The 13,184-nt window shown below is 37.6% G+C and overlaps 1 protein-coding gene across 1 annotated transcript in view; it reads right to left on the bottom strand.

Moving 5' to 3' along the window:
* The window catches only part of lamp1a (lysosomal associated membrane protein 1a), a 72,681-nt gene that overhangs the window by 33,262 nt on the left and 26,235 nt on the right, over positions 1-13,184 (bottom strand). Inside the window, exon 2 of the mRNA XM_039744645.1 lies at positions 6,994-7,115. Within this exon, the coding sequence (XP_039600579.1) occupies positions 6,994-7,115 (122 nt within the window). The remainder of the gene's footprint in view (positions 1-6,993; positions 7,116-13,184) is intronic.

The raw sequence follows: 13,184 nt of genomic DNA, 5'->3' as shown, positions 1-13,184 counted from the left end.
CTTAATGATTAATCGTTACTAGAGATGCACCGATATGGGAATTTCGGCCCGATGCCGATATCCGATAATGTCTAGGTACTTATCTGCCGATGTCGATACCAATGCCGATATACATATTTATAAGATACAGCGAAAAATGAGACTTGATCTGTCTGGACAAAAATTACAGACAAAGTGAACATTTGTATAACAATTTTGCACACCACATTCAATCATTAAAAACAAATGATATCTGCCGCATTTGGCTGGCTACCTGTTGGTTATATGGGAAACAGTTTTGCAGGTTGTTACTTTAAATAACACTTTTATCTTTCTTTTTGACAGAACAAATACAACAAATTCAACAATAATCGAAAAAATTAAAACTGAAAAAAATGGTAAAATGTACAATGACAATGAAATAAGCAATACCACTTAAGAATAACATCTTTTGCAGATTATTTACAATCATTAAAATGGCTTCTGCTCAAACACATTTGGCTGGCTATGTGATCCTTTGTTTTACAGTCTGCAGTATTAAATATCACATAACTTTTTTTCTTTTTGATGGAATAAGTCTAACCAATCTATAATTTTAAAAAACAGAAAAGCGTACAACAGTAAAGAAATAAATAACTTTTTCTGGAGGCTTATTCTATTTTTTTAAGCATGATGGGGAGGTTTTTCTTAACGAACAAGAGCATCTCTGCCTTGTCGCAGGAAATTCCGTTTCTCTTTTCATTGATCACATTAGAAGCCAAACTGAATAATCTCTCGCTGTCCACGCTAGTACATGGGGCTGACAGGAACTTGCGTGCTACTTTGGCAATGGTAGGAAACCGACTCCAGTTGTTCCAGTATTTCAGTGGATTTTCATTCCTTAGGATTGGTGCTTCAGAAAGGAATCCCTACACCTGCTTAGTAGCATGCATACATATACAGTATTATATTCTGTGTCATCTTTCATATCTAAAAGATAGATCTGCATTTTGGCTTTTACCAGGGCTGTCAGATTAAGATTAGAATCCTTACAATAAAAATAAGTATATGGCATTTGAATTGAATGCATGTCTGTATTGTATTTGCTGTTTTTTGAAATATTTTATTATTAATATTTTGCTTTTCACTGTAGTTCATGATCTGCTTACAAGTTGCTAATTATCGCTTAAGAGACTCAGGTGAAAACAGTGGCTTCCATGAATGTGATTGGCTCTCACACAAAAAGCAACATAAGACACACACTGCACTGACACTTTCTAAAGACAATGTTCAAAAGAAAAACAAACAAAATTGTGAGTGATTGCTTAAACAAAGAAAATGCAGTCATTTTTTTTCTTATTTTCCCTAGAGGCCAGAGGACCTTATATCCCTGTGTCTAACTTTTTTACAGTAAACAAGCTGAAGCATTGTGACCCTTTAAGTGTTTTACAAATGAAACAAGTGTATTAAATGTGTTACTTTGTTGAGGTCTTTTAAGTATTCTGTGTATTATAATCAATTATTAGAAGACAGCATTTTTCAAAGTACCAAAAAAATGTAAAACGAGTTTGTGTTTATTTATGAAACTATTTAGTTAACACGCACCGAACAAAAATATGAAGCAAAGAAGCATAGGCTATAGTTGGCTCAGTCGCTTGATGAAAACTAGCGATCTTTAAAATGGGTGTGTTTAACACAGAAGATGCCGACTGTTTAACTAATGACTAATAACAATATGGGTTAACAATTTAGAAACACGTATAGGCTGATCCTAAAAAGTTGCGTGCAAAAAAAAAGATCTGTAAAATCCCAAAGTAGTGTCCAGCACGTCTTAAGTAACATGAAGCCAAAGTTAGTGCGAGGTAAAACATACATTCGATTGCCGTTTTTAGATTTTTTATACATTCGAATTGTTAGAATAGTGATATTCGATCCGACAGCCCTAGTTATTTACTTAAAAGAATGTTGTAAAGAGCTCCACATTTATCTTGGCCCTTTTCTGTTGTGGACCACCTATCTGTGACTCACTCGTTTGCATTTCGTTCGATGCAAGTTCCATCTGAGCTTGCAACATTTTGAGTGCCAGTGATTTTACATCTGCATCGAAATAGCGGTCTTTGTATCTCGGGTCTACAACAGTGGCAACACAGTACATGGATTCTGTGTAAATATCAATGAAACAATCGTTTATAGCATCCAAGAGAGCGCTTTTACTGGTTTTGACTCCGAAGTCAGTACAAGCGCTTTTAATCCGCAGTTGTTTTAAAGCATTAACTGAGGGAATAAAGTTAGAAGCCAAGGCTTCAGAATGGCAATTTTCTTTTGTCAGTTGTTGAAATGGAGCAAGGAGTGTGATTATGTTCTCAATCAAACCCCACCGATTAGGCGTTAAGAGTTGCAGGTAACTCAAAATCTGAGGCATAAGCCCCAAAGGCTCTTTTCTGCTCCAGCAAGCTTTGCAGCATATAGAATGTGTTGTTCCACCTAGTCGAAACGTCTTGAAGCATTTTTGGCTGCATACCAAGTTCAGTTTGTATAGTTTTGAGACGCGAGTTGGTTAATTGTGAATGCTTAAAGTGACTATTTTTCTGCCGATCGCTATTGTATCGGAGACCCTGCGCTGAGATAGTACGCCGTCGTTTACGACAAGCTGTAAAGTATGAGCCATACATGGCAAACTTGGGATCCCGCATTCTTCCATAGCCTTTGCAACGTTGCATGCATTGTCTCGTAATACTACATGAACATTCTCTTTGGGTATTTTTCATGTTTCAAACATTCTTTTAAACGCCATGTGTGATCCAGAGCATTCTTGGGTGTGCAAGATTGCTTTCTGCAATTCAAACTTGCGGTCGATCCACTGAGTAGTTAAACTAAGCATACTAATAGCACTCGTATCAGATGTCCATATATCAGTGGTAAAGCTTATGGCTGTGACATCTTTAGCAAGGAGTTTGTGCACATGACTTTCCACAATCTTATGTAACTCTGGAAGCGCTATGTCAGAAAAATAACGGCGACTGGGTATCTGGTAACAGGGCTCAAAATGCTCAAGCAGCCTTCAAAATCCCGTATCTTCTACAACAGAAATTACCTGATCGTCCGAGCAATAAATTCCATTACCTCTGCAGTAATTGTTTGAGCTTTAGGGATATCTTTATCACATTTCTTTGATTTCTCAAGTAACTGATTAACGCATTGAGCTACTGTAGTTTTTGATTTTGTGTGCTGTGGTGCAGGATTCTCCTCTTTTGCTCTGAGGAATTCTGTATATTTGTCAGAACGGCATGTCTTCAAGTGTGTAATTAAGTTGGTGGTATTGAAATTTCGCACTTTGGTCCCTCCACACAAAACATTAGTCGAACAAGTGTTGCAAATGGCATATTTTATGTTGCTCTCATTCACTTTAAAAAACTTTCACACTGCAGACATTTTTGCACAGTAGCCCACAAACGTCTGGCACATCCGGAACACAGTGAATGCATCATCAATATCGGTCCAAAATTATCGGCCCAATTTAGTCATCAGTCCGATGCTGATAAAATTATTTTAACCCATTATATAGCAATAATAAAAATCCTCGGGTACTGTTTAGAGCAGTGGCTAAATTAACAAATGGCAATTCAGATCAACAGTGCAAAATACCATCAGATATTAGCAGTACAGACTTTATGAACTTCTTCAATGAGAAAATTAAAAATATAAGATCCCAGATCTCAGCATCACAGTACAAACCAAATACTAGCTTAGCAGACCCTGCCGCACATTGCATTCAGCACTTTAGTAATTTTAATCCTGTAACTCACCAGGAAGTCTTAACTTTAATTACTAAAATGAAGCCCACTACTTGTTCCCTAGATCCAGTGCCAACAAAACTGGTAATAAGTGCAATGGATGTTCTTGCAGCCTATTCTAACCGTTATCAATAGTTCATTACTGCATGGCACCGTACCTGATGCACTAAAAGTGTCAGTCATTAAACCTTTACTTAAAAAGTCAGACCTAGACCCACACATACTAAATAACTATAGGCCTATTTCAAATTTACCATTTCTCTCTAAAATACTAGAAAAGTAGTCGCCAGTCAGCTTCAGTCACACCTTACGCATTACAATTTATTTGAGAAATTCCAGTCTGGCTTTCGCACTGGTCATAGTACAGAAACGGCACTAACATGGGTTGTAAATGACATTCTGATATCCTCTACAGAAGGAAATTCCACTGTAATTATGTTGTTGGGCTTAAGTGCAGCATTTGACCATTCTATTTTACTGCACAGGCTAGAAAACGATGTTGGGCTTACAGGCCCTGTGCTCGCTTGGTTCAGTTCTTATTTATCAAATCGATTCCAGTATGTACAGAAATGTGCAGACAGTACTCCATCATTATACACAGAAGTTCAATATGGTGTCCTGCAGGGCTCAGTACTGGGACCTTTACTGTTTTCACTTTACATGCTTCCACTGGGATCTCTCATTAGGAAACATAATGTTAATTTTCACTCGTATGCAGATGACACCCAGTTATACCTTTCATTTAAATCAAATGAAGTTTCTCCGATGTTGTCTTTAATTAGTTGTGTTAGTGAATTAAAGGAATGGATGAATGAGAACTACTTGTCTTTAAATACAGATAAAACAGAGATGTTAATTGTTGGAGGGAATGACGCTGATCACAGCAATATTTTGTCGTCATTTAACTCAGTTGGAATCCCAATTAATTTTACTGAATCAGCCCGCAATCTAGGAGTTATCTTTGACTCTAGCATGTCATTTAAAGCGCATATTACAAAGTCGTCCAAAACATGTTTTTTCCATCTTAAAAATGTTAGGAAATTAAGGCGCTTTCTAAATAAACAGGATTGTGAGAAATTAATTCATGCATTTATCTCTAGTAGGATTGACTACTGCAATGTGGTGTTCACTGGCTGTTCAAACTGTTCTCTATACAGCCTCCAGTTAATCCAAAATGCGCTGCAAGAATTATTACAAGAACAAGAAAATATGAACACATAACTCCAGTTCTTAAATCTTTACACTGGCTCCCAGTTAAGTTTAGGGCAGATTTCAAAATCCTCCTTTTAACATATAAAGCATTAAATGGCCAAGGTCCGCTTACTTGTCTGAACTTATCATGACTTACAAACCTGAGCACATTAAGATCTCAAGATGCCGGTCTGCTTAGGATTCCAAGGATTAATAAAATAACAGTGGGAGGTCGAGCTTTTAGTTACAGGGCCCCTAAACTGTGGAATGGTCTTCCTGCTTCCATAAGAGATGCCCCTTCAGTCTCAGCCTTTAAATCCCGGCTGAAGACTCACTACTTCAGTTTAGCATATCCTGACTAGAGCTGCTGATTAACTGTACATACTGCATCTCTGTTAGTCATTAGCACTATAACATAAGTAACATGATAATTATATTTGAATACTAACCCTCACCTATTCTGTTTCTTTTCTCGGTACCCAAATGTGGCAATTGGTGCCACGGCCCACCTGCCAAGTTGTTTGCCTGCCTATGGTAAAGTCATCCCTGATGGAGGATCACAGGAATCATGGGAAAGAGGGGTCCTTTCATCGGAGCAACGTTTCAGCCATGGCATGGCCAAATGGGGAGGCAGCTAGATGGATGAGGTCTCCAGGAATCTAAAAATATCCAAACCTAATTATGTCATGTTAAACCGTACTTCTAAAATTATTACTATTATGATGTCTTAAGGAATTGTTCTGTTCTGTATATTGTATTGTATTGACCCCCTACTTTTAACACCCACTGCACGCCCAACCTACCTGGAAAGGGGTCTCTCTTTGAACTGCCTTTCCCGAGGTTTCTTCCATTTTTCCCTACAAGGTTTTTATTGGGAGTTTTTCCTTGTCTTCTCAGAGAGTCAAGGCTGGGGGGCTGTCAAAAGGCAGGGCCTGTTAAAGCCCATTGCAGAACTTTGTGTGATTTTGGGTTATACAAAAATAAACTGTATAGTATTGTATTATCTGCCGATACAGATATAAATCTGATATTATCGTGCATCCCTAATCGTTACCACCCTTTTTTCTTTTTTTTTGTTTAAATTTCGGCAACTGCCAGACACTAGAATAAAATATTATAAGCAGCACAATATCAGCCAGGCTCATGTTTGTGGTACTTTCAAGCAGACTCCAAGTGGACTATTTCATGCTTTTCATATCTGAAGCACAATGTACAATTTCAAAAGACTAATAAAGGTATAAAACCCCAATCTTTCCTCCATGACATCTTACACAATAAAGTAAACACTACATTTATACTACAAGTGTGTATTAGCAGACTTCATTTAAGGTTTTTAAAAAATAAAAAATCTCAACCAATTTATAAAACTTTAAGAAAAAAAACAAACTTTAAACAAAGGGGAAACAGACTTGCAGAATCCATTCTTCTCTCAAATCGGGAAATTTGGACCAGTGAGGGGAAAAAAAAAGTTCATTCACATCATGTCTGAATGGACAAAGAATTAAAGTTTACAGATAAATTTGCTACATTTATTTCTCTTTTTAAAATCTTATGACACACTAAATTTATAATAAAAATAAACCTGGATGTCAGCTATCACACCAACCAGCCACCCCTTCCAAATTCCACTGGTAAAGAATGTATTGAAGTACTGAAAGGGTATTCTGAGGGCGATTCAGTAAAGAATACAGTCATCTGAGGCAAATCAAAATACTACAGCATAATCAGTACTTCTCATTCAGAATCAGACACAATGAACACGGACTCAAAACTGTTCCTGTCCTGTTCCACTGCTAAGAATAATAAAAACTAAATGTTTTGTAAACATGCCCAATAACATAGGCTTTTGTTTAATTTGACTTTGAAGGTAAAATAGAATACCATACAATAATAAACATTCTACATACACAACCCAAATGCTACTCAATTTGTACAAAAATGGCAAATGAAAATTTTACTTATCTTACTATAATATCACCCACATCCTACCACAGTTATAGTTTTATTTATATACATACATACATACATACACACACACACACACACCTACCATATTTTTGTCATTCTGTTCAAACTGGACAGAAAAATTTGCTGAAAGCTCAGCTTTTATGCATGTTGTGTTCTTCTCATCCTTCACTTCGAATGATACAGCACAGACAGTGTTTAGAAGTCCTAGAAAAGAAAGAAACTGTGTTAGGCAATCTACAGTATAATAGATTAAGGTTGCAAGAAATGATCTGCATGCTGTCTGGCCTTTGAATGAAAAAACATTAATAAATACAGTCAACCCTTGATATACGACCGGTAAAGAAAGCGATTGTTAAGGGATGTTAGCTAGTGGGCTGGCGCGGCACATGATGAGGTCATCAGGCTGAGTCAGCACCGGCTTGCTTTGGAGTGTATTATTACAGCAGTTAACAACACGACCAGCTTTGAACGGAGTGCTCGACTACTGTCATTATTAACTTGAGAAACAGCGATCACAATCGAAACTGGAAATTTCGAAGGAAATTGTGCGGAAATATGACAGTGGTGGTGTTCGTGTGACGGATCTCGCTAATATGTACAGCATGTCGAAATCCACCATCTCGACAATTTTACAAAGAAAAGATTTGCATAAGGAGACTCCTTCTAAATAACCACCTTCCGTTTCATTCTCCTCCTCCTCCCTTCCTGCAACTCAAAGAAGTCAAATTAAATGGTGAGTACAGTGTGAAATTGTTGTTTCTGGTAGGCTATGCATTTTTTTTATAACTTTTTGGTTAGTACATTAGAAAAATTATTGGTGTTTGGTAAATTACACACATTATACAACCCTTTTTTATTATGAAAAGGTTAAGAAAGTGTTGCTATGGGAGGTTTGGAGCGAATTATGGGTATTTCCATTATTTCTTATGGGAAAAATAGTCTTGACTTACAACCAACTTGAGTTACAACCAGCCCTCGCGAACGAATTGAGTTCATAAGTCAAGGGTCCACTGCATACTCAAATGTAATAAGAATACATTTATAGAGCCTCTTTCCGATACTCAAAGCATTTCTGCAGCAAGATGTAAAAAGAAAGAGCAACATTACCTTTTAACCAATGAAAATACTAAAAATGGAGTATGGATACATACTGAATGAATGGAGAAGTAGGGAATTGGTTTGGGTAAATGGGCATTGTTTATTCAGTGGTTAATCTGGTGTTAAGTACTAAAATTTCAATTTTGGTATTGATACCAGCTTTCGGACTTTAGTACCAGTACCAAAAAACTGTTCCAAAGCAAACAGACAACTCGGGAACCTCGGTCATTTTACTTCAGTCTCCCTCGTGCGCCACGGCACACTACACATCACTTTCTTTTTGAAATCATTAATGCATGAAGTATGCAATCCCTGAAGTGTCAAACACTTTGAAGCCTGTAGTATTGTTACACAAAGTTTATATATACACACAATCGAGTGTCAATCGAATGCTAGGAAGGGATTGAGAAGAAAGCAAACGTCTACTTCAGACATTGAAAGAAGCAAAATGCTGTTACAAGATTTTAAAATTTGGGGTTTCTGTATTTTTCTAGTAACAGTATACCATGCAACCATTTAAAAAGGAGGTTCAGTTTTAGTATATTCATTTACTGAGGTATCTATAAATAGCAATTTTCATAGATTGAATTTCATTTTAACTTCAGATATGCTTTTTGCTCAGTTTTTTGTTTCATTGTTTATTTGTCTCACCATAAAAACATAACACATAGCCAAGAAAAAGGAACAAAAATCTTTATATACACTGGCACAAAACAAATGTCACAAAAACCTAAACAACTCCATCAGTCTTGCAATTACTCAAAAACCTCCTCTTTACAGACATTGTTTTGTCAAAATAAACTATGAATGCAGTGTCAAACCAGAAGACTTCTGGGGGTGGACTTTTACAGGCACCATTAAGGCAAAAACTGCCGAATTCTCTTTCCTGAACAAATACACTTTTCACTTGTGTACTTCGTATGCACCAACTGCCACCACATTTCAATTGTTCACAATACAGTCAAAACTGACCATCAGAATACTCAAAAACACAACACAACTAATACAAAGGACACATTCACAGATCTGCATCTTAAATAGCTGATCTGGAAATTTTTATTAGGCACAAAGATTTTGGTATACAACATAAATGAGTACACTTCTGAAAGCTAACAAATACAGCTCTCGTTTTGCAAATACACACTTGTAGTTCCTATACTATGGTAGTGTGTCAGCCAAACTGGTTTATATTAGTTACCAATAAGCCAATTATTAATCAGGAAAGCATTTTTAACAAAATGATAAAAGCCATGATGCAAAATTAGGTACACCCTCATAAAACTGCTTAATAGATCTCTAGCGTCAGATCAGCTGTAAAATGTATGGCATTTCTAAGTTCGCTTTTTGTTTCAGTTTTATTCTCTCAGTTTACGCCCTCCCTCGCAACCCCTCCCCCTTCTGATCTAACCAAGAACGGCAGTATAAATTCACACCGGATCTGCTGCTGTTCGATTTCAAATAATATTGCATTAGTGCAATAATGTTTTCTGACTGGTACTATTCAGGTCATTAAAATGATTTCTTCAAAAGGTCACATATTTGTCTGTTCCCTTTTTTCCCCCGGTGCTGCGTTGACATCGTGCACCAGAAGGTGTAAGCTTATTCAGTGCGAGCAGGAGCACGCGGGTGGCCGGTTGCTTGTGCTATAACATGCTCGACTTGGTGGTGATCAACGCACATGTACTGTGCAAGGCATGTACAAGGGGCCACTGAGAAAAAGAGCATTCTTTGCTCACCTTGCAGAGGAACTTAGTCGTCGCTTCTTACAAGAAAATGGTTAAAGCAAAAGAGGATGCAACATCGACAAGCTTCTGTTCCAAGACCGCATCTCCCCCCAGCCTCTTCAATGTAATAGTAACCACAGCACAGAGAGAGAGAAGTGTGTACATTACAACAGGTACACATGTAAACATAGAAAGGATGGTCCTTGGGTGTGTGGGAACTGTTAACATTTGAATCTGATGATTGCATATAGCACAGAAGTGACCTCTCTGTATTACTCTTTCCTCTGCATGTCCTGGAGTACAAAAGAAACATTCCCATGCACCCAAAAGTGGACACTGGCAAGAGAAAAAAAAAACAAAAAAAAAAAACACTGCGGTCACTGATTACAAGTGCAGGAAGGCGTGTGAATGAATATGAATAATATGAATGTTGCATCAGAGCCACAATGTTTTCCTAAATGCATTATGCAGGTCATAAAATGAATAATTCCAAATATCATATATACCTATGTCTGTTTTTTGTCAGAGTGGCTTTGACATCATCATGGACCATAAGGTGCATACTAATTCAGCGTGAGCAGGAACATTCAATAAAACTGAATAAAAAAAAAAATAAAATGTAAAATTCAAGTAATGCTGAGATACAAAGGAGGCTGATTCAACAGCATTTGTGGGTCAGCTTTAATCCCTCCAGATTAGAGAATTTCCAGTTCCACTGTCTCAAAACACCACTCACATCTACAATTATTCTCAGTTTCTGATAAAAAGTAACTGCGTCAGATCTGTTGGAGGGGTGGGTGTTGTATCATGATCGTGACAAAAAAAAAAACCTGTTACAAGTACTATAAATTTACACCGGCTTTTACAGACACAAATCAAATGAATGTTTTTATTGTATAATATTAACAATAAGAGCAGCTCACTACTCCAAACAGTAAATTTGCTGGGGAGTTGGTTTTGAACTCGTGACCTCTGGATTATAAATTGGCAATTCTAACCACAGCACCATGGAAGCAGTCGTATTTTCACCTTTTGTGAAAGTGTTTGATATTTGACCATCAGCCTTCACACATTATACAGTTCATGTCTACATTTTGTTATTTATTACTAAAACATGAAAAACTTTTGTTTTAACAGTGTGTGTTTACATATTGTTGTTGACACAAAACACACAAATTATTTCCCCTTAAAATTCTAGGTAGTTCACTCCCAGATAATCAATCAATGCAGGGACTGGTAAAAAATCTTGCCCGTTCTGAGGTGTGTGGGTGGGTGGGGTTTCATGGGGAAGAGGGGAATGGTGTAGCAGGCTGCTTGGGCTGATCTACACATTTAGAAGACAAAAGATGCTGACAGAGAGGTGTAAAGGAATTTAAGATGGGCTGGATTTACGAGTTTTTTTCGTAGGTTCTGATAATTCTAGAGTTAAATCACAAAATACAACTTTTCACCATGCCCTTAATTTTTTTCTCTGTGGCTCAAATACGCTGCTGTACATTCTGATGTTTTGAAGGTACAAAAAAGACGACACAGAAGATGGTATGTCAGACTTAAAATGTATCACGTCATTACATTGGGGAATATGCGACACTTCAATATAAAAGCACCAAGAATACATTTTCTGGATGTCGGCATTTTGCTTCACTCCATCAAATCATTCAAACAAACATCGACGCACACACATTGATCCGATCCAGGAGGATCCCATAGCAGTAAAACAGAGCGGTAGTAAACAGACTCTGAAGTCACATTCTGACCCATCACACTGCGCCCCCAGACTTTTTGCTGGTAATGCAACTCGCGCATGTGTGCGTTAATTTCTGAGGATGTGTTCAGAGAACACGTAAAATTTGGGAGACATCCCAGGTCATTGTAGAAAAATTTTGGAGCGTTTCATCAATGTTGACATCACAGTCCAGAATGTAAAGTCTCACAGCTTAGAGGGGCAGCCCGTCATGGATACAGTACATCACATCAAAAAGAGCGAGATTTGGCATAAACTTTTACGAGCTTTGAGAGTCTAAAACGAAATCTATTTGGAGTTTGTTCTGTACACAGGGAAAGGGACATGGTTTGATCCAAAAATACAATCAGAACAGCAGCAATACATCACCACTGCTGACTTCGATAGATGCTCTGCAGGATCAAGGTGTAACCATGCACAATTTTTATACTTTGCCAGAGTTATTTGCTATCTTGCTGCAAATAAAGTTTGACACATATGAACAGTGTACACCAACCATCATGGCATGCCTGAAGAGTTTGGCAGAGCTAAATTACAAGGTGCACCAGTAGCTTGGCAAAAGGGTAAAGTGCTTGCAGCGAGATGGAAAGACAAGAAAGAGGTTTGTCTTCATAGCACTGTACAGGCAAAAGGAAACAAGCAGGTTATGAAGCCTTGTGCTGTGGTCGTGTATAATAGCACGACAGACGGTGCAGATTGTGCGGATCAAGTGCTGACTTTCTATCCAGTTATGCGGAGGCAACAAAAGAAATACTACAAAAAGATATTTTGTCATGTGGTGGAACAGTGTGTTTAGAATGCATTCATCTTATACAAAACAAGATGCTGGTGAAACTGTATTTCATGAAAACTTTACATGCCAGCATGTAGAACAAATCTTTGCCACACATCTACTGTCCACACTATTGGTAAAGAGATGTGGTCGACCCAGCACGTTGCGGATCAATTCAAAGTGTCTTATTGGTAGACATTTTATTGATTATATACCTGATAAATCTGGAAAGAAAACATTATCCCAACTGTAATGCTGGATTATGTATTTCACCATGCTTTAAGATTTACCACACAAAGGACACATTTTGAGATTATATACTATTTTGGCATAATTAGTAGTAAATCTGAAAACACTAATCATGCAGCACTTTCCAGTATAATAGTTATATATATATATATCTCCGCTAAATCCAAACACAGGGTCACGGGGGTCTGCTAGAGCCAATCCCAGTCAACAAAGGGCACAAGGCAGGAACCAATCCTGGGCAGGGTGCCAACCCACCCACCAAGCACACACTAGGGCCAATTTAGAATCACCAATCCACCTAACCTGCATGTCTTTGGATTGTGGGAGGAAACCGGCGCCGGAGGAAACCCACGGAGACACGGGAGAACATGCAAACTCCACGAGGGAGGACCCGAAGCGAACCCGGTCTCCTAACTGCAAGGCAGCAGCGCTACCACTGCGCCACTATATTATATATATATATATATATATATATATATATATATATATATATATATAAAATACCCAAAATACGCAGCTTAAGAAGTAGTGTGTTAAAAGAAGAAATGAAAAAGAAAAGGAAACATTTTGAAAATAACGTAACATGATTGTCAATGTAATTGTTTTGTCACTGTTGTGAGTGATGAGTGTTACATACATACATACATAGCTATTTCGTATCAGTGCAATACGCTGCTTGTTAAAAC

This window comes from Polypterus senegalus, chromosome 2 (genome assembly GCF_016835505.1).
Source record: "Polypterus senegalus isolate Bchr_013 chromosome 2, ASM1683550v1, whole genome shotgun sequence".
NCBI lineage: Eukaryota > Metazoa > Chordata > Cladistia > Polypteriformes > Polypteridae > Polypterus > Polypterus senegalus.
Note: the sequence above shows the minus strand (reverse complement) of the source record. Positions and strands in the feature narration are given on the sequence as shown.